Source organism: Pseudopodoces humilis, chromosome 2 (assembly GCF_049639895.1).
Source record: "Pseudopodoces humilis isolate 2021_Gansu_Grassland_sample_001 chromosome 2, ASM4963989v1, whole genome shotgun sequence".
In the NCBI taxonomy this organism is placed as follows: Eukaryota; Metazoa; Chordata; class Aves; order Passeriformes; family Paridae; genus Pseudopodoces; species Pseudopodoces humilis.
Window position 1 is genome coordinate 75139089 of NC_142201.1, and position 21411 is coordinate 75160499.

The 21411-nt window shown below is 36.1% G+C and overlaps 1 protein-coding gene across 1 annotated transcript; it reads right to left on the bottom strand.

Moving 5' to 3' along the window:
• Nucleotides 1–252: 252 nt before the first annotated feature.
• Nucleotides 253–20415, bottom strand: CFAP300 (cilia and flagella associated protein 300). Its single transcript, XM_005516208.2, has 7 exons — nt 20301–20415; nt 19799–19880; nt 18066–18138; nt 12583–12749; nt 10228–10400; nt 4791–4857; nt 253–643 (listed from the first exon to the last, which is right to left on the bottom strand). The coding sequence occupies exons 1-7, from the start codon at nt 20408–20410 to the stop codon at nt 515–517; spliced, it is 801 nt and encodes a 266-aa protein (XP_005516265.1). The 5' UTR covers nt 20411–20415; the 3' UTR covers nt 253–514.
• Nucleotides 20416–21411: the final 996 nt, after the last annotated feature.

Consider the following 21411-nt stretch of genomic DNA (forward strand, 5'->3'; position numbering starts at 1 on the left):
GCCGCCAACCAGAACTTTTTTTCTCCCTAACTTCTATCCCAACTTCCAGCAGGCCGCTCCGCGAGGGGGTGGGGAAGGGCGGCCGCGCTTCCCTCCCCAGGGCCCGGAGGGGGCATCTGCCCGGGACCCCTCCCGCCCGCCTCCTCCCGCGCTTTCTCCCCGTTCCCTAGAGCTTTCACCGACTGCAGAGCCTCCCCTGCAGTTACGCGTTGCGGGTCTGTAAAGCTGGCTCGTAAAAATGACGAGACCTCATTTTGACGAGAGAAACACTTTTTATTAGATAAAACGGGTGATGGAAGGGGGGGAAAGGCTAAGAAAACAGCTTCAAGAACTATAAGTACCGGAAAACTTTTGTCACTAACCACACAGTGACATCTGAGTGAACGGGAAGCACTTAAGAGCGTGTCACCAAGGAGTTGAGCTTTCCTCCTCAGAAAACTATTCAATGTCTACCTCAACCCAACAGAAAGAAGGCAACCTCCATTACAAAATCTGGGACCAGCCAGGTTTATAATTAGTTAGTAAATAGGCTTCCGAATCGGTGATACAGAATATTCACGTGTCGCTTGCAGGGATCCACAATCAAGTAGGCAAAAGTCTGTTGGTGGCTTTTGCTTGAAGGGTAACACAGGCCATTAGCATCCTGACAGAAAGAAAAAAAACCGAAACCGTATTAGGGACAATAGAGATATCTGTAAGAGAATTAATAAAATCTGAAGTTAATAATTTTGTTCCTATTGTAACTGTTTATTGCACAACAAAATAGAGCAAATACACCACAGTTTATTTAAACGGTATTATCTCCCCATGAGGATCCCAACACTACAAATTGCACAGTAATTCTGGCTAGATGTATCAAATAACCTTGAGGTAAATGTAATATTTATATAAAATGTAAAATTAAACATGTAAGCAAGTGTTTACACAATTAGAGCCTAAAATACAAAGGATTAAATATACAACAGCCCATCACGTTTCTTTTGAAAGAGAAAAAAAATCATGTACTCTATATTAATACATAAAGCTGTTCCATCTGTAATTTTTTTCACTTAACATTTGCTAATGCATCTGTTCAGGTTCCAATATTTGCATTTAAGCAAAATACTCATTACAGATCACATTAACAACTTTGGACTATTACTGAAAACATTTTGTGTTCCAGTCATCAGAAAGGGCTTGAAGGGATTCTAAACACCTAGCAGCAAAATCCTGAAAAAACATATTCAGCTGACAATCAGCATAGGAACTGTTAACATCCTATGTCTGTACGTGACAATAAAAGCTTCAGTGTTGACAGAGCAGCACAGCTGGACACACTTCAAATCCAGTAGGGATCCAGAAACTAGATGGAGGGACTTTTAAAGGGTTGGTTTTTTTTATTTAGTCAGTGTGGTAACTAAGTATGTGAAAAATCAATAAATATGTAGCTGACACCTCCTTTCTTTTAAAACATGAAACGGTTTCCTCCTGCTCCCCAACACCTTTGTACAAGAGTTGAAGACATGTAGGTTCTGTTACACTTTTCTTGCTTGACAGAAATTGCTGTATTGCATATATTGTTTGTTTTCTTCAGGAAAATTTTAAATTTACAGACTACAGATTATCCTGGATTCTACATCTCTCACATTCTTTTGTTGAAGCTGTCCTCCTTTGCATAAAAGAATCTCTTTTTTTGGACCAAGGAGACATGAAAACTGTTGCCTCTCTCAGTGGTTAAGTCAGCTGAGAAGGAAAAGAGCTGGGTCCCCATTTCTGACCATCTGTGAATTTTATCCTTTAGGTGTTACTGGTATCCCATTTTCTCCTTCTACTTGAAAGAGAATGAATCCATTATCAGATGTTCTGGTGTCTTCCTTTGGGGGATTATTCAAACCCCTAAATCTTAAATTAAGCTAAGCACCTCATAAAAGCACTGTTTGAGACAGGTAGAGATTTGATAAGATTTATTCCCAAAATATTCCAATGGTAGTCAAATGCCACAAGCTAGAAATAGCATTCTATATTTAAGCAGCACAGCATACAAGCTCTGTAGCTCCAATTGTAGGATAACTAGCTCTCTTCAGGTGTGTTTTAAGGATACATTTGTAACAAACACTGGATTCTCAACTGCAGTAAGGAGAGCAAATTTTATGATTTTAAAGGGCTCAGCATCAAAGGGAAGATCTTTGGAATTTGATCCAAAAATAACCTAAGCTGATGCATGTAACTGAACAAAAAAAAAAGTAAGACAAGACCAACATCAAGATGTGGTTGTTAGTTAAACACTTTTCCCATTGCTACTGAGGATCCCACTCCTGCAGCCTTTGTGGAATTGATGGATGGCAGTTGAGGTTTTGACTGTTTAGAGGCACTGTGAGCCCACTAAAAATTTGTTCAACAGCTCAAGAACAAAAACAATGTAGTTCTAGCAATGAGGCATTTCAAGCAATATACCAAACTCGGTATCAGGAAAATAGTCAATATAACCTAATTAAATGAAAAGCATTCTTAAGTTTATTTTAATTAGCAAAAGAGGTCATAAACCCCTAAAATGCTTGACTATAAAGGCTCTGATATTTACATTCATGCATGTACACAAGTTAAGAATCATACCAATTCCATCTGCAGTGTGGACTTTGGTTCACACATGCAGGGGGTGTAATGATTGATTTACTGATGTTAGAGTAGGATCATTTTATTTTTTCTTTGTAGCAACACAGCTGATGATTTAAGAATACATATGCATAGCATAAAACAGAAATAAAAATACTGCTGAACATTCTCAAAACTGCATAATGTAATTGACAAACTTTTTAAATACTTCTTTAACAAACTTTGCATTATTCTGATTTCTAACACTGCCACAGTTTGGGTTCAGGTAAAGAAAGTTCCAAAATATCATTAAGCATTCCAATATTTAAACTGTAAAAGTGTTTCATTATATGCAAAGCTCCAAAGCTCTCAAGGGTTAATGTTAAGGTTTGGAGTTAAACAGAGGACTTTGTCACAAGATCTAAAATTATTTCTCTTATGATGCCTAGGTCTATCAGGTTTTGATGCTAAAGAGCTCTACAGACATTTGTAAGAGAGGCCTCAACAAATTCATTTATTTTAAAAATTATTTATCTATTTACATCAAGATAGGAGGATATGAGCTTTTCTTACAGATACAAACCGAGAAAATTTGGCTTAAAAATTAATAATAAAACATATAATATTCTAATGAATATAATTAAATTATATATTTAATAATTATATTAATAATTGATAATTAAATTAATAATTAAACTGTAATCCACATAAGTATTATAACACTCTACAGTTATTTATCAAATGAACTCAGAAACTAAATCCACTGCAGAAATGTAGTTATCTCCTTGAGAGAAACTTTTCATCACAAACACGAGACATTAGTGCTCCAGTAAGTGTCCTTCCTGTAAGTGCCAAGTGGAGTGAAGTAGTTTTGATCCACAAAACCGTTAAACAGTCTAGACACACTGTTTAGCCTTTCTGTTTTCTGAGACAAAATTCTTCAATACGTTCTTTAATAGAAACCGTAATTTCAGAATTCTCCTTCACCCCACAAATTTTCAGAATGTGCAGCAATCCCAATTTTTCTCCAAGGGTACAAGGAAGATATCCAATTCTGCATTAACAGTGGATCTTCTTTTGTCCATCTATTTTATTTATAAAAAGTTGCTAAAGTTTGGTTGGGGTTTTGTTTGTTTGTTTGATTTTTTCCTCTGTAGTTCTGATGATATTTAATGTATGGCAAACACAGGGGAGCTCTTTAATGTCCATCTGCGTAAACATAGAAATCTGCAATTCACATCAATGCACTTGATTCAGAGGTTGGAAAGGACCAGTAATAACAGAAGAACATCCAGTTACCAGGGTTTTGCTTTTTTATTTTTATTACAGTCTGCAACGTAGCAGAAAGATAAATTTTGATACACCCATAAAGTGTTTATTTTCAAAAGTCTTTATGAATCATACATAGTACTTAAAAGATGATGACCAACAGATGAACAACTGGGTTATTGGCAACCTACAGGGAAGTTTGTGCAGGCTGAAATGACATCAGCTACTGCTGTTGAAAGTTGGTACATTATCTGACATTTAATTATCACATATTCTGGTTACTCAAGAAGAATTTGGAGGAGTTCATCCTACTGTAACAACTTAAATGACAGATATGCTGAATCTAGTAAACATGTAGTCAGTTCTCAAACTTATCTTGATGGTAAATGTATGATTTTGCAAGGGAAACAGATAGGAATGAGACTTGACGAGGGAGGGGAAAAGAGGTTAGCAGTCATCTCACCACCCCAGCCCTTTTGTATACTAAACATCCTTGCAGTCTTTATAGAAAGAGATGCAATACAAGCTGTTTACAAAGCTCTAGCAACATTTCAAAACAGAACTATAGGAAGTCAAGAGTGCATCCTTGATCCTTATTGCTAACTCAAGTTTTATTATTATCTAAACCCAGAATTACTCAGATTTTATTTTTTTTTCACTATCTAGTTTCTGGATGACTGTTATGATTTCCACTGCAATCCAGCAAATCTATTTTTAGTTTGCTACCAAATAAAACTTTAGCTGGTGGTTACTAATGAAAAGTTTGTAAAGACGATGAGAAACAGGATGAGGCCAGGGAAAGAGTTAATGAATAAAAAAAATAACAGCTATGGGGAAATAACCCATTATAATGGAATATTATATTTTCTTTATGTAAAAGTAAATTCATTATTTTCATGTTACATATATTAGTGCCAGTAATATCCCATATAAAAATTATTAGTACTTACATATGCAGACACTCTGAAGACTGTAGAAATAATATGTATTTCTTTTGTTTCAGGGTTCTTTTGAACACTGAAATACAGGGGTATAATACATACTTAGTATATATCGTAAATACTGATAATTAGACTCTTTAATTTATTAAATACATTTTAAACATATGCATTGTGTCCTTGCTCAATTTTTATGAAGGTCAAATTTATAGCTAAAAGTATGTCATAGGAAACATAAAAAGCTATGTGGCCATTGTTAGGTAACAGAGTTATTATGATATTTTACTGAAAAATATTGAATATATCTAGTCATCTGACTTGGTTTCACTGTTCTCAGCTACTAAATCACAGCAATATTACCCAGACCTAGATGATTCCAAATACAGAGTTTTCATTTTGATAGATACAAAAATTATGCAGCTAAACATTTCATAAAAATCTTTTCACATATTCTTTGAGGAAAAAACCTGCAAAGTGAAATGCATCTTAATACAGACTACAAGAAGTAGCAGCAGTACTGGTGAAGAAATGCATTCTTTAGCTCATTTTTTCATTAGTATATAATTATAGTTTAGGTTTATTTTTTCTCCTTTGGAATTTTGTATATATAGTCAGCTAGGCAACTTGGGATGGGATTAGTTCTGAGCTTTTATATTTAGACTGTTTATTGTGAAGATTGCCATTTCTTTCATCACATTTACTAATAACACTGAATATTATTGAAAATAATCCAGGCATCTCAACCTATTTGAAGTATTTTAATATATCATTTTTCCTCAAGTCTGCTTTAAGTGATGCTTACATTTCTCCAGAAATTACATCATGCAACTGCTATTCATTTATCTAATTTTGCATATTCCCATTTACATTAACTAACTATGGAACAGCTGAGGCTTAAAACCTCCCTACTTATACACTTCCAAGAAATGCATAGCTCAAAACCTGCCTTGTCACAAACAGGTTCCATTCCCAAGGAAGCTCCCAGTGTAGACAAGTTACAAGAGGATGTGTGAAACACAGCCCAGCTGAACACCACACCAGGTCTAAGCTGTGATAGCAGTCCCCCGTTACCAGAGCTCTGGCAAAGCTTCTTTTTATAAGAACAAATGAACCCCAAATCAAGCAACAGCACCTTTGTTGATTGAATCTCTGCAGCCAGTAAAAGAGATTGACTCCAATTAACTGATTTCATCTGTAGAGTAATGACACAGTCATGTTTGAACCTATACTGTGAAGCTAATCTTCCCTGTGGTCAGCCAGTAATGAGGCCTTCTCAGAACTTTTTGTTGCATCTGACATGTTGACATACTCAACTGTGGATGAAGACAGCACTGCTGAAATCAGTACTGACCCCAGTTGTCTGCCTTCCCATCCCTCCAGAGATGACTGCCTTCCCAGCAGGACATGACTCATGACTCAGCTTCTGAACCACTGCAGTTTACTGACCAGCACACTAAGCCAAACTAACACAGATGTCATTTTATGCTGACACACCAGGTTGTAACTGCAGCAGTTCAGAAACTCTTCAACCATCTCTGTGGAAAGAGTGACAATTTTCAGAACAAGACATAGAGGACTGGTGGCATTATTGCCTTCTACCACCCCCAAAAGCAACCATTGTATTTAAGCGGCTCTGACTTCAGATTCTTCTGCCAGAAAACTATCCTGTCAATTTCTGGCTTCTTAATTTTCATTATATATATATATATATATTTTTTTTTTTTTTAAATTTATATATTTATGTATCTGGGATACCAGAATAAGAGTTGACAAAGAATAAGTCTTCCTATTTATTCCATGACCTTGAGAAATTTTCCCCTTGTGGTTAGCTTCCTGTAAGCAATTTTTTAGAATGTTTATTTTCAGTACTTTGGTTATTTTTTAAGGCAAAAATTTGTGTCTGTTAAAATCAAATTAATTCTTCCTTTGCTTACTTGAAAGAAAACCAAGAGGTTGCCTTTGACAAACTCATTTGCTCTATTTCTCTTTTTTCCCCTGACAGGTTTTAGAAAAAAATTATCTTGTCCTTTTGAAGAGGATAGTATTTCTTAAAAAATAATGCTAATAGCCCCATGTTCTTTCAAATTGTTAACTTCTAAACTATTCATTTGATATGGTGGTACATCGTTTTAATGTGCATCTACTCTCTTTTTATGAAGAGCAAATATCCTCATGGTCTCTCTATTCACTTTGGGCTTTATTTACATGCCAACCTTCCTGCCAATATTTTACTAGGCTTTCCAAACAATAGAAGAGCAACTTAATACTTTCAAATACATTCATTCATTATGGGGGAAAGGGCATGGAGATGGAAGTTAAGGAAGGAGAAGAAAACAACCACTACAAGATGCTACAGCAGCTGTCACCATGGAGAGACACTTAGAAAAATCAAGGGTTAAGTACAGAAGACAATATTTATCAACAGAGATTCATAGATTATATTTTCATTATTTCAAAGTTTTTGTCACATAAATATATTCTTTAAATCAAAATACTACAACAAGGGATTTGAAATTATGTAGTGTTGTATTATTTAGTGTTGTATCCTGTATAAACCATTAGGTTACACAGAATACAACGCTAAACAGTAGAATTTTGCACGGATTCAACTGATCACAGACTAATTACTGATGGGTTAGTAACAGACTACAAGTTGTGCCTTAATTTTTTAGTAAGAATCTATCACTCTTTTTGCAAAGAAAAAAATCTCCACCATTTAGTAGCTGTATTTGGATGTACCTAGCTTGTAAAATATGAATGTTTAATTAATTAAGCTGTTAATTTCAAAAAGATTATTTCATTTGCTTGTAATAAAGTGATGCACATAGAAATGCTTTAATAAAATGAAACCTTAAAACTTTTTACACTATTTTCAATGCTAGTGCCTTGGAGTTAGAACTCAGGTATGGCCAGAAAAAGAATCTGTAATAAAGATTAAGTAGGGAAAAGCTCATTAACAGGTCTGCTGCTCCTAGCAGTAAAGGCACTTCTGTGGAACTCCTCATGCCAAGGCTCTTGCCCATAAGGAATACTGTAACAGGACTAAACAGTGGTAGCTCATACATCCATAGGCTTACTGTTATTAGACTGAATTAATCTGTGGCAGCTAATTTTTTAATCATCATCAGCCAGCAGCTAATAATTATTAAGTATCCATTTGTTTTTTACCAAGACTTCTGATCCTCAAACAAAAATTAAACCTTAAGGATATTTTACAGAATTTTAAATACCTTGAAAAGCTTTTAATATCACTTTACAAAGAGTAGAACGTATCCAATGCAACTGTTATCCAAGATACAATGAAACCAGAAGATAGCAGTCTAAGAAAAAATTTAAACAAAACTTGGTATTCAATACAAATTTGAAGGTGAAACAGAATTTAAGAGATCATTAGCAATCTTTTACTGAAAATAAGAGGCTATAAGAAAGTAATTTTAATTGCTTTATTTTCTGGTGTAATTTGAGCAAGAATGGAGTAACACAGTGCACAGCATGGGCCAGAAATTAGAAACTAAGGTGAGACTGTCATTAGTGTCCCTATTCAGAGCCTGTCACTGTCTTTTTCTCTCTTAACACAGTGGAAATAAAACAGAAGCATCATTTTGGATAAACTGGAAGCAGGGGGAAATGAGACCAAGAAAAAGACAACCATGACTCTGAAGTGGGGGAGAACATCTGAAATGTCAAGATCAAAAGCTTTTCTCACGGGACTGACAAAGAACTCAATATTAAAGGAGAAAGATGAAAGATTCAGTGAAATGGTAAGTTTTGTTTTCAACTGGTAACCAGTGCTAAACACCAGCTCCTCTGGCAGTGAGAAACCAGCAGACATTTACCAGCACAGAAATGGAGAGACACATGGTACACAAATACTGAAGATCAATTACATCACTTCAACACTTGGGAGAATAGAAAGCAATCTGCCAACTGGCAAAAAAAAAACCACCCCAAACAACACAGGAATACATCTTGAAATATTTTCTCCTAAATATTTTATGAAGGGCAGAAGCAGCATGCAAGAGGAAAATACAAAGGGATAATAGGGAACAGGTTGAGGATACAGAAAAAGTAAACTTTGAAAGCAGGATGAAATTGTGGGAGGATCTTGGCAGAGGCTTTTTTTCTCTTTTAAATAACAAGAACTATTTGACATCCTTATCAAATTTTACAGCATGAAAAAGAAAAAGAATGGAAAGAGGTTTAAGGAGATAGGAAGATAAAGCAAATGAATGGCTTGGAACAGAACTTGAATATATTTAGGATAAAACAACTCAACAGCAAAGGGGAGCCGTAAAGTGAAGGAACTGATTGGATTTGCACTTTGTCCTAAATTAATTCAACAACAGAAGAGCAGAAACAGCTGCAGTCAATGAAGAGTCACCTATGGCCCAGGACTGAAGGAACAAACAGCTTGATTCAAGTGCAGAGTGAACAATATAAAAGAAAAGGGAGGGTAGAGTTAAACATTGATAGATCCTTTTATGTCAGATGCTGTATTTCTGAAGAACCCACTTGATTCTCATCTATGTATGAGATGAAAATACCAAAACTACTCATACTAACAAAAATTTTAGTAATATATTTTTCAATCTTTATATTTCCATTAGTTTAACTAAGAATTAGTCTGTATAACCAATAACTACATTCCATTTCCCAGCAACCAGAACATAAGAAGTTTTGTCAACTAGAGAAGTCAGCATATGGATGCATCAAAGCAGGGCAAAAATTGTGTGTTTAGACTGAATCTAAACCTCTGATCAATTATCTCTAATCTCAATGGAAAAAATCCCCTCACATAAGGTTCCAAATAATTCCAAATAATTCCATAAACCAAATGTGATAAAAAATTTTAGTTCACTATGTCACATTAACAGCAAGAATCTATCACCCTTAGCTTTACACTGTGAGAAGTGTATTTGCAGAACTAGGAAGACCAAAATCCAACTGTATTAAAAAAAAAAAAAATCAGCAGGGATAAAAAATAAATAGAACTGAAAGTTTCAACTAATTATTTCAATTTTTAAATCCTAAATTAAAAGCAGTTCAATTGAAAGTAGCCCAAGATAATACAGGCAAGACTTAATTGTTGATATTTTATCAATGACAGTGGAAACAGTCTGTTTCCAGTCCCATGCCATGTTTTCAGTAGACGATTACAGAAGAAAGTATCTTTAAATTGGGAATTAATTATAAAACATCAATGTCCATAAATGTAACATAAAAATGTTCCTATGTGGGACTTATGTAATTAAAATTGCATATATTTTTCCTCAGAGCTACTACCATTTTTCCATTGTATTTTGATATTTGGACACAAATAAGCTTGCAGGTGGGTTAAAGAACAGCCCCATTTTTGAATCAGTAATGTACAATAAATTTACACAAATCAACACAAAGTATCTATGGACAGTATATGTACACAGTTTTACAAAAAGTGAATAACACTTACCTCACCAAGTCTTTATAAAAAGCTTTTGTAGTTTCTAAGTATGGGTCAACTACATCTTCAAACTGGCAAAGAGTTCCTCCAATGCAAAAATGCTTAAAAAGACAGAACAGAAATTCCTCACGATCCAGCTGAGTGAATAAATCATAATGGTCAGAATCCTCCAGAAGCAAGACCTTGTGGAACACAGAAAAAACAAGGAAGACAAGTTGATAAAAATTTATTTAAGATTTAGCTTATAAATAATGCAATTAGTACACAAAAATTATGTCCATATAAAATGTATTGATGAGGGATGGAAATACATATTTCTAAATCCTTCTTCCAATGATGCAATTAGGTTCAAAATCCTTACCTATAATATAAAGCGGAATCACCGTCAGATTTGTGTCCAAAAGATAGAAATTAATATTTTTCAAGTCTTGTTCTTTCACTGGTTGTCTGTCATGCTAATGAAACAATGAATATGAAAGTAGTCTACCTATATTTGATATGTCAATTGCTGTTAAACAATTTGGTAACTGTTTTTGGTAGCATTTGCTTTTTCACTTTTAGACTGACACAGTTATTTCACATTTGTAAAGGAATCCTGAGGATCTCCCAGAGGTCACTCAAACTCCCATCATTCTTTATTGCAGACTCCAGTGAACCCTGATCTGTGGCCTGGATTAGCCAGACATGCATCCAGCTGCCTCCATGCATCTCACCTGCCTCTTGCTGAGATATTATGTGAACACAGAGGGCTTGCCAGATTAGTGTCAACACTGGTTTGTGTAAATGTGGACAGGAATTGTAACTCACAATGGCTACAAGACATTTGAGTCATGTCAGCCAAACTGCAGATGCCAGCCCAGGCAAACTGGTCAAAGTTAGACATCAGCCCACTGCTCTCTGGTCCTCTTTATAAAAAAACTACACAACTTGAATAAAAAGGGGTCAGAGCAACAACTGTTTTGGATGGCCATCTCATACATATCCAAACCTCCTTGGCTGAAACAAGACAACACATGGCAGGTAGGAAAGAATCATGGAGTCTTGCAGACGAGGGCCACTCTCTGACACCAGGAGACAGTATGGTGCCCCCTACAGTTTTCTGTCCTAAAGCCCTGACTAATTAATTTGAAGTTTTGATGTCATTCCTGGACTGACTTATTTTTTCTGCTGTCTTAGGTCTTTGGAGTAGGAATCACCTTTGTTTCAAACCAATGTTAAACCCTCAGCTTGCCAATGCCAACACACACATCACTTCCATGGGAAGAAAACTGGGAAGACAGTAAAACCCCAATAATTTCTAATTTTAAATGTTGCCTCTAACCTTCCTACACACAATATATTTAATTTTCAGAAAACATTTCACATGTACCCAAATTATAAATAAATACATGTATTTTGAACTGCTAGGCTACAAACTACATCTGAAATTCAAACAAGAGCTTGAGTTCTCACCTTTTCCCAGAACTTTACAAGACAGACCAGTATTTCAGGCCACATCCTGTAACGAGTGTCACAGGTTCAAATACGTTGCCTTCAAAGGATTTGCCAAGTGCAAATGAGTGCAACTCTATAATTATTTAGTACTTATGTTGATTATATATACAAGGAAGAGCAAAATCCAGTTCTTCCACACTATGCTTTGCTAATGCTACACAAACATAAGTTTAAAAAATGGTTTTAGCTTATGAAGTCAAAAGAAACACAGTAAAGACGTACATTGATTAAAAGGGTGCCACTGTTAGAGATTCTTTTTCAGATAATCTGCTTTATGACACCTCCACTAGAGTATAACAAACAGTTTTACATTGCAGGCTTGTTCAGGAGTTGTATTTAGTAATTTTTCAGTATTACACAGAAAAATAATTTCCTTTTCCATAGTTCCTCTTGCTTTAAAGAAAATGTATTAAGATGGCTTTCTTTAAATGCCTTCACATATGATTGGCATCCTGTCCGGGAACACTTCAGGATGTAGCTATCAAACACATTCAATTTTGTCCTCTACCTTGAAGGCTGAGTGAACCTACAGCTCTGAGTATCACAGCACCTTCTCTTTGGCACCCTTTGTTTCCCCCTCCTAAGCAAACAGTTGCATTTCCCCATACACCCCCAGCACTGACTGCCTGAGACATAGGTGGGTAGAAGGCAGCTTTACTTTTTTCTCCCACCCAAAAATGGAAGAGGGCTTACCTGGAAAAAAAGTTATTTCTTTCACATATTCAGGCACTGCAGTGCTGCAGTTTGAAAACTGTGGCTATTGATCCCTGTTTTTACCACTGTTAGAAAAAAAACAACCTGAAAAATGTGTCCTTATAATACCTAATAGAGTAGAAAAAATGATAATAAATTATTCATTATTACACTGACCTTCCTTAATTCATCAGCGATAAGAATATCATCATAATAGTCATCATAACATTTCACAATAGTTCCAGTTTCTCTAACAATTCCTTCAGAGTACAGCCGATCAAAAAATGACATGGAAATCTGTGTACAGGGTACCACTGTAGCTTCAATTTTTGTCACTTTGGAACCTGGAAGATATAGGAAGCTGGTTGCATGTTTCATGTTTTAAAAAAAACACAGATCATGTAAGTATGACTCAATCACGGAGTCCCTCAAAAAAAAACCCAAAACAAAAACAACAAACCAAACAAACAAAAAACCAAAGAAAGCTAAGAAGGAAACAAGCGTAAGGAAAACATAAAATCAATCTCAATTCTACTTTCCATTAAGGCTCATGTGTCTGCTCCCCCTGTTGGTAAATACCGTCAACCGAAACTAGGGATAGAAGGAACACCGTGTGAACCCAGCATCACATTAGATCACACCCTTAGAAAATCATATTCCACAGCTTAACCTTAAAGCATCTGAGAACATATGCCGAATTTGGCATGATGAAGCACTGAAGTCAATAGCTGCTAACAGCACCCCACAAAGTAAAAACCAAAATGAACAGTCTTGAAAAATTTTTGACTTGTTAGGTACTATATTGAACGTTTTAAAAAGCTGTTTTGTAGCCACTGTAAGCTTTAGTAACCAGCTATTTCAGAAGATGAAAAAGGTACTATCAGCACTTCCTGTATGAATCTGGAGTATTATCTCTGAAATCATTAAATGCAGAATATATTTTTCTATAATTTGTTTTTCCCTCTGCTTGCAAATCATCCAAGATTGTATCCTGTTGCTCACAGACATCTAGTGCCATTTGAGATGCCCTACAGTATTTTCCTTAAAGAGGTATTAGTCCATAAGGACACATGTCTTCTCTATGTACAGTGTTACACCTACAAATCTATCTGCATGGTATTGGATAACTTATGGCATCTCAAGTAGCATTATGCCCCATGTTTAAACAGCTTTGGACTCAGACCAGTTCTGTCTGCTATCTGCAGTCCAAGTGTTCAACCCAAGTGTTAGAACATGTTCTCTACCCATCTTCAGGTCCACCTGAACACCCTTCAAAGTGCTTCTAAACAGGAGAGGGGAGGAGAGCATGACTGAACATTCAGCTCAAGGGCACTGTGTCTCAGTGGAGAGAATATTCACAGCATTCCAGCTGTCCATGAGTTTATTCTTATCCCTTCTCCTCTGTAGGTTACCTTCATGGGAGACTGGCCAGCAACATCACAGTATCTAAAGGCTTTTTATCATATGATTAAAGATAAAATTCAGTGCTGTTCTGACAAACTGACCTAAATGATCTAAGCATTACTATTTAGGAAATGTCCAAATTTCCCTCTAGATGACAGCATTTCAGGAGCAGATATATGCCAAAAATAGATGCATGAACCATGATGCTTCCAAGAGCACCTATCATTTCACTCCAAACCTAATCCTTGTAAGCACAGCATAACCTAAATTTTCTCTTGCCCCCACACCTACAGAAATATACTATTACATAGAGACTATTTATTTGTAGGTTAAGTAGGGCTGGCATTTTAATACCTAAACCTGTGTAAACTGTACCACCCAACCAATCAATACCAGGAAAAAAAATAAAGAGAAGTTATAAATTGATAGCTTGAAAATATGCCTGCTAAAGCTGAAATACCAACAGGAAATTTAAAAATTATTCTATTGGACCATTGTGAAGTCAAGAAAGTCTTTTAAAGACAAAACCCTAGCATTTAATTGCTTGGCTTCCTGTCTACAGACAATGGTTATGAAAAAGGGTATATTTTATTAAAGAATAAAAGGTATAGTACATTCTCCTACCTGTACACACAGTGGCTATTAAAAAACCATATTACATAATCAAAAACAAGTCAGAAAAATCATGAATTACAGCCTTACAACCTATGAAAAAAACCCAAACTAATTTATAGTTATTTATTTACACTTCCTCCCACCCCCTCACTTCCAGTTTCCTCTAACTTCTAATTCTTCAGCTCCCTTTCCCAGGGATCGAATTTTTATTTTATAAGTGATTTACTAAGAGCTAAATCAGCTTTATTCACATAAATTATTTTAAAATTAACATTAAAACCGGAGTTGACTAACAAACATCAGATGCTAAATGACTTGAGAAAAGGGAAAGATCCAGTTGCTAAGCTAAAAGTAGAGGAAATTGAGCTGTTTATAAGCCTTAAATTATAAGGATTTTATTGGTGGAAGCAAAGGAGACTTCTGCTCTGAAAAAAGGTTTTATGAAAATTTCAATAATGAAAAAAAAAATTAAGAGCCTTGTAATCTATTCAGTAGTTCTGAAAACCAAACTACACATGGAAAAGTTTAAATACACTGCATGATCTTACTCTCTGTTTGAGAGGTGAGATTTGAAATTCAGGATTTCCTGGACATGAATGATAGGCTTTAATAACGCTATAACAGTAAGCAGTAAAAGAGGAAGAAATGCTTTGACAACTCTACAAGTAGAAAACAAAGAGCTGAGAAATCCTGAAACAGTTTAAGTGTAACAGCCAACTCTGTTCTATATATCTATAAAGTGCTGCCAGTATACTTTTAAATTAACACATTGTATATAGTATGGGACACATAAACCCTGGATTAGGTATATTTAGAATTCCTCCAAAATTTAAAAAAAGTTTTTCATATCAGAAAAATATCTTGTAATTTACTATTTACAAAACAGTTTATATATAATCCAAGTTCAGCGCTCAGTATTAAAAAGTAGGGTATTTCAAAAGTAAAAAGTGTAGGTTTATGATTTATGGGTTCATATGACATATAAAATTCTTTGCAAATTATACCCTATAATAGTAGTTTAAAAATTTCTGATTTAAGATTTCCTTCCAAATTTTAAAACTCCATTCTAAAGACAGAAATTGTTGAAGCTTCAAGCACATATGGCAACTTAAGAACCTTTCTTTAGGCAAATCCTATTTTTTTTTATTTACAAATAGATGGTAACTTTACCCCTTTGAAGATAAATTTTCAAGTGTTAATTGAGCTTAAGCAGATACAGTCCTGCCTCCTTAAGACCGCTGACAGGTGCAAGGCCAGCAATGTATCCAGGGAAAAACAACTATTTAGTTCTCATTGCAGCTATTTAAAAAACACAAGACTCATACATAAATGGGTATGCATCAAATTTGTTCCTTTTACTGCTTCTATTTTTGAACTATCAGAGTAATAGATGAATAGGTGGCTTAAAGCACATCAGAAATATCAGATACTTGGCCTTGTAGCCAGAAGGAGGGGAAAAATATCCCTACTACAACAGGCAAAAAAATTTGGTGTGAGACTAGGTCATAAAGTATCTTTCTGAGCAGAGGAAGCAGAGTAGAGAACATCCTTGTGTATCATTTACCTAAAATGTTTTATTTCAAGAAATGTTGAAGCTGGAGTCCTTGAAACAATGTATTATTATAGAATTCTACCAGGACAAAAAACACAGTAAGTGAAAAGGTGAGAAGAGGGGACCACAGCTGTAAAAAACTAAAAATTATTATGAAAACAAACACCACTCTAATGTTTTAATAATATCCTTTATAATGCTGACATCTTTCTGTGGGTCCATAAATACTTTCTGCCCAAGCTCATGGAGGGCACAAGAAGGGAGGTTTCTATGGATCTATCTAAACCCCACCTATATTATACATTCAAACTATCTCCCTCATTAAAAAAACACAAAAACTAACATTTTCATTTGTAACAGAATAAATGCGGTATTTGAATCAACGTAGACTATGTATTTTCTTCATATTTTCTAAAAAGCAAAATAAGCATGTTTCCAGTATCTTTTTAACAACAGGAATGTTATTTTAAAGTTACTTCACAGTGATAAGCAAATGGTATATCCAGATTAATATAGCAGCACTCCTGAAAAAGAAAATACTATTAGACGATTTTTACCTCCTCCCACTAACAGCTAATTCTCACTATATTTTCACAAAATGCACATGAAGGCTAAGTGTAGAAAAATGTGCTGACATTCCTCACCAAAAATAGGCAAAGAATGGGAAGATGAAATTTTAAGAGCTAACAGGGTACACCAGCTGTTCAGGATTTAGGAAGGGAACCCTTCCAGTCCTTGGGACAAAATGCTTCACTTCTGTGAGGAAAACTGAGCAGAACCAAGAGTTAAGCTGGGTTACTTGGCAAGAGACCCTCCACTCTTAACACAAGGTATGTAACCTACTGACCTCCACTACAGGAACTGTCGAGTTGTAGACTAGACAGATAGCCTAAAAAAAATCCTGTCTAAAGCAAGAAAAGGTTTACTACTGGCTTAAAATACATCTATTTTCTTTCTGTTTGCCAGAGAAAGAGGTACCTTAAGGGGCACTTGAGACAATTTTTGCATTTTATATATTTCAATAGTTTTAACAGTTAGGTGAAGTGTTTGGAAAATGGATTTTTGCTGACAAAAAAGTGGCAATGTCTAGTGTCACTGTATATAGCAGGAAAAACCCATGCCAGTTCCAGAGAGCTGAAATGGAAAAGTTAGAAAATTCCCAAAGCTCCATTAAATATTTACACACAGTAGTATTTGCAGACAAACCAAAAGAAATGAGGGTTTCCCACTATCCTCTTTTAAGATATCCCAATTTTGGGCAATCACTTTGGCAATATCAGAGATCACCTTACGCACAAAATACAATTACATTATCACATGCAATTGCCATGAGTTTTTGTGTTCCTTTTACATAATGAAAAACGCAATTTCAACGTGGTAATGTTTGCTTTTGGCCTTCCTGCTTTAGGGTCTCATTTGCATCTCCAGACCTAATGGAGTGTGTTCAGAAGTTTCTGATAAGGCAACAAGTTGAAGTGACCCTCACAGCATTGGCTGCAAGTGGAGCAACCTGTCCCATGGGGCTCTTCTGGGCCTCCATCACCACGGCTGTACAGACAGCAGATTTACACCAGCTCGGGGTGTGCTCTACCAATCCTCTGCTCTCAACTTTAATTTGTAATAGAGCAATCATCTCAGACCTGTTCCAAGTCAGGTCATTGTATCTATAGAAGAATGCCCATCTCCAAAGGTTATCTGAGTAAGGTACTACTATAATTCCACAAATAATGCAGTTGTTTATGTCTGGATACATGGTCAGGTCAACTGGATGCCACAAACAATTTATAAACAGCTTCAGGTGCTTGATTTATGGAACGATGCAGGGGTCGAAAGGAAAAAAAGGCATAAAATGTGACAATTTAGTTATTTTATTCTAGAAGTAGAATCTCTTCCTATTACTTAGTAAAAGAAGTAATTATTTAAGATATTTCAACTAGATGAAAACACACATATATGAATTGTCATTATTAGAAAACTGTAAATTAGAGCAAAATAGTTAAAGCAAAGACCTTTTTATTTAAGATTAATTTATTCTAAATTTAAAAGATTTAAAAATTTTAAAAGAAAGCTTAATTATTTCTAAATTTACCCAATGTAGTCCATTGTCCTGAAGCTGACAGCAACTTTAAACTGGAGTTCACACTTTGATCATTAAAAAATGCCTATAATATTCAAATAAGAGAATACAGGTTAATGAAATGAAACATAAAATCATCAGTTATAGTGCCTTGGATACGTTCAATCCAGATTATAAGGTTCCAATTAGTAAGTGGTTTCTGCATGATCTTTCAGTTTGTTTACTAAATATCACACCACCAAATCCATGGGTTTGTAACTCAGTGTAGCCAGTGTCTTTTATACACAGAAGGTACCTTCAGGTGCATATTTACATATGTACTATTAAAGTTTTATAATAAAGCAGTTTTAGTCCAAGAACACGCAAAAATGAATGAAATTCATGAAGGTACAGAAAATTGAGGAAGAGATGAAACAGTCCTATCTCTGCATAGAGATAGATTATCTTGAAGATAAAAATAAGTTGCCAAATATTATTTTAAAATTTACTCTTTTTAAATTAACTTGAAGCTTGGAGAAGAGTAGAGACACACAAAAATTATTAAACAGATACAGAGGAGATTCCTAAGTTATTGAAGGGATGGAGGATATATTCCACAGTAAGATTTGAAGAATTCAATCTTACTGATTTATCAATTAAAAGAAGGAGACATGCATAATAATGTTGATAGCTGGCAAGTTTCTGTGATAGATAAGCTAAGAAAACCCACACTTATGTATACGCAGACAGAGTGAATAATCACTGAAGAAACTGAAACTGAAGAAAATGAAATGATGGATCTTTCAATTTCTGCATCACTAAATTTCTTTATTACTCCTCTGGGATACAGGGAGATCAGACATTATGTATAATGGTCCTTTTTTTCCCCAATTACTTCAGAGCTCTTCAGATTTCATAACTTCATAGTGATATCTTTACATTTTTAATTCAAAAGAGACAAGCATTGAGAGGGTAAATGAGTAGTCTGTAAACTTCAATAATTTGAAATGTTTATCATTGGAAGATGAAATAAATATTGGAGCATTTCTGTGTGGATTTAAGATATAAAGAGGCTGAATTCTTTACCCAGGATAACAATATAAAGTAGACATATAAAATTTCAAAGAGCTGTTTTTAAAACAACAGATGTAAAATTCACATTTTAAAACCAAAAGTTTGGGTTTTTTTCTGTCTGCAAACAGATGCAGAGATTTGACTTTGCAGATGACAGAAATGGAGGACACAAAATCAGCAAGAGATTTGAGTCTCAGAAAGCTGGGAGTTCAAAATTCTAATATAAAGCAAGGGTATCCAAGGAATTTCAAAAGTTATATTTTGAGATATGTGGTGCACATGCACATCTAATTGCACTGTGAATTTACTGTGAGAAATTTACTGATAGCTGTAAGCATGTACACTGTTTGAAGTCTCACACTAGGTGGACTTCCCAACATGAAATGCTGCAGCCAAGATCAGCATCCAGTTCAGATTTCCATTCTTGGGAATCCTGAAAGACTAAATTGTTCCCTCTTAAAGCAGAGTAACATTAGTACAAACTAAAATATTTTTACTGGACAATACACTTAACCCACAAAGTCAGAAACTTGAGCACCACACCTAAATCACCTCCTTTCAAAGGAGACAGTGAGCAGACCAATAGCATTCAGCATTGCTACACTGTTTTCTGTATGCAGGTTTCCAGTAGCTGTAATTTCATGGTGGGGGAAAAGAAAAGTCAACTTAAAATACAAAGGATTTAGAACTACCATAAGAAACTCATCCTTTTGATAGGGCTTAAACTGCTGGTCAAAACTGAACGCTTGTGCTGTGATCCTGCCTTGCATGGACCTGAAATGAAAAAAATGAGGTTAAACATTCTGAAGGCGTACATAAAGCCCTATTCTGACCAATTAAATTTTGGTTTTTCCACTCCGTTCCCGTTATAAGCTCCTCCAACCCTTCCTTGGAGGGCTCGAGCTGCCCAGCTGCGAAGCTGAAATAGATCTTGGCTCACTGTGGGAGGCGAGGACCGACGCCTCACACCTCAGAAGGCGCTGTTTGCCTGCCTGGAAAATATCAAGGAGACTTCAAATTAAGGGGTTGGGGGGAATTTAAAAAAAAAAAAAAAAAAAGAGAGAAAAGAGAAAAAGAGATGTGGACCCGCCGCCACCGGGCGCGGAAATGGCTTCAGCCCTCAGCACCGCGCCCGTCTGCTCCCCCGCTGCCCCTAGAAAGACGCATCCCTTAGCGGGCGTTCCCCCCCCCCACCATCTGAGGAGCCTGTCCGCGATGTCCTTGTCCTGCAGGCAGGAGAAGGTTTTCTGCGGCAGGGCTCGGAACACGACGCCCTGCGCCCGGCGCCCTCCCTCCGCGGACATCTTGCCGCGGCCCGGTGGTTGCCGTGGAGACGGCGCCGCCCCGGCGCGTAGCTCGGCCCCGCTCAGGGGCGTTCCGCCACCCGTGAGGGCCGGCAGACCCGGCTGTCCCCCTTTTCTTTCTTGTTTGCCTACAAAATACCTTAATTCAACACCAACCTTAATTCAACTCCCTCTCCTCCTGTCTGTGCACCAGAAAAACTGAGGCTTGCCCAGCAGGCCGAGGCAGGGGCTGCCACCGCTGCCTTTGCCAAGGCCACCTCAGTGATATAACACCAAAACTAACTAGGAAAGGCCAGAGTTATCAATTATGAACTTCTAGCGAATCAGGGCTGCTAGCTCCTTGCTTCCCAGGATGCAGAACCATTTGGGAGAAGCAAAGCCATGCTTTCAAACTCTTCCCAGTCCTAATTAAAGGAAAGACCATTGTTACTTCAGGTAATTATTTCTTCAAGTTTAGTAAAGCAAGGGACACCTTGCACGGGTTGGGGAATTTCCTGCCCTTTGCAGGCAAAGCAGTGAGAATTTAAGACTGCTGCACACCTCATGCCGTGTCCTTCAGCAGCCCAACCCCTCCAAAGCCTGTGCTTGCTTAGCCACAAATTTCCAAAACTGAAATTTTTCCATTAATCTATTGCTCAGGCTTAGCAGTATTCCTATTTCTAAGAAGTTTGGCAGTGCTTTTCTTGGTTTCTAATAAAAAAAAAAAAAATTTAAAAAAACCTCCAAAAAACTAAGCTGGTCCACATCTTTGATTAGAAAAGTCAAAACTGTTGGCACCCAAAGATTTAACTGGTGAGACATTCATCAAACAGGCTTGTACCCAAGGAATTCAGAAGAAACTGATATCATAAGCTTGTTAAGAAGCCCTGTGTTAACATAGTTTCAGTAGAATACATTGCTCACTACATACTAAATTTTCTAGTGAAGTGGGCTGCTGTTCAGCAGACCAAGTTGCTGTATAGCAGCTATGTTTGTGAGATTTAAGGAGCCATTCCCCTATA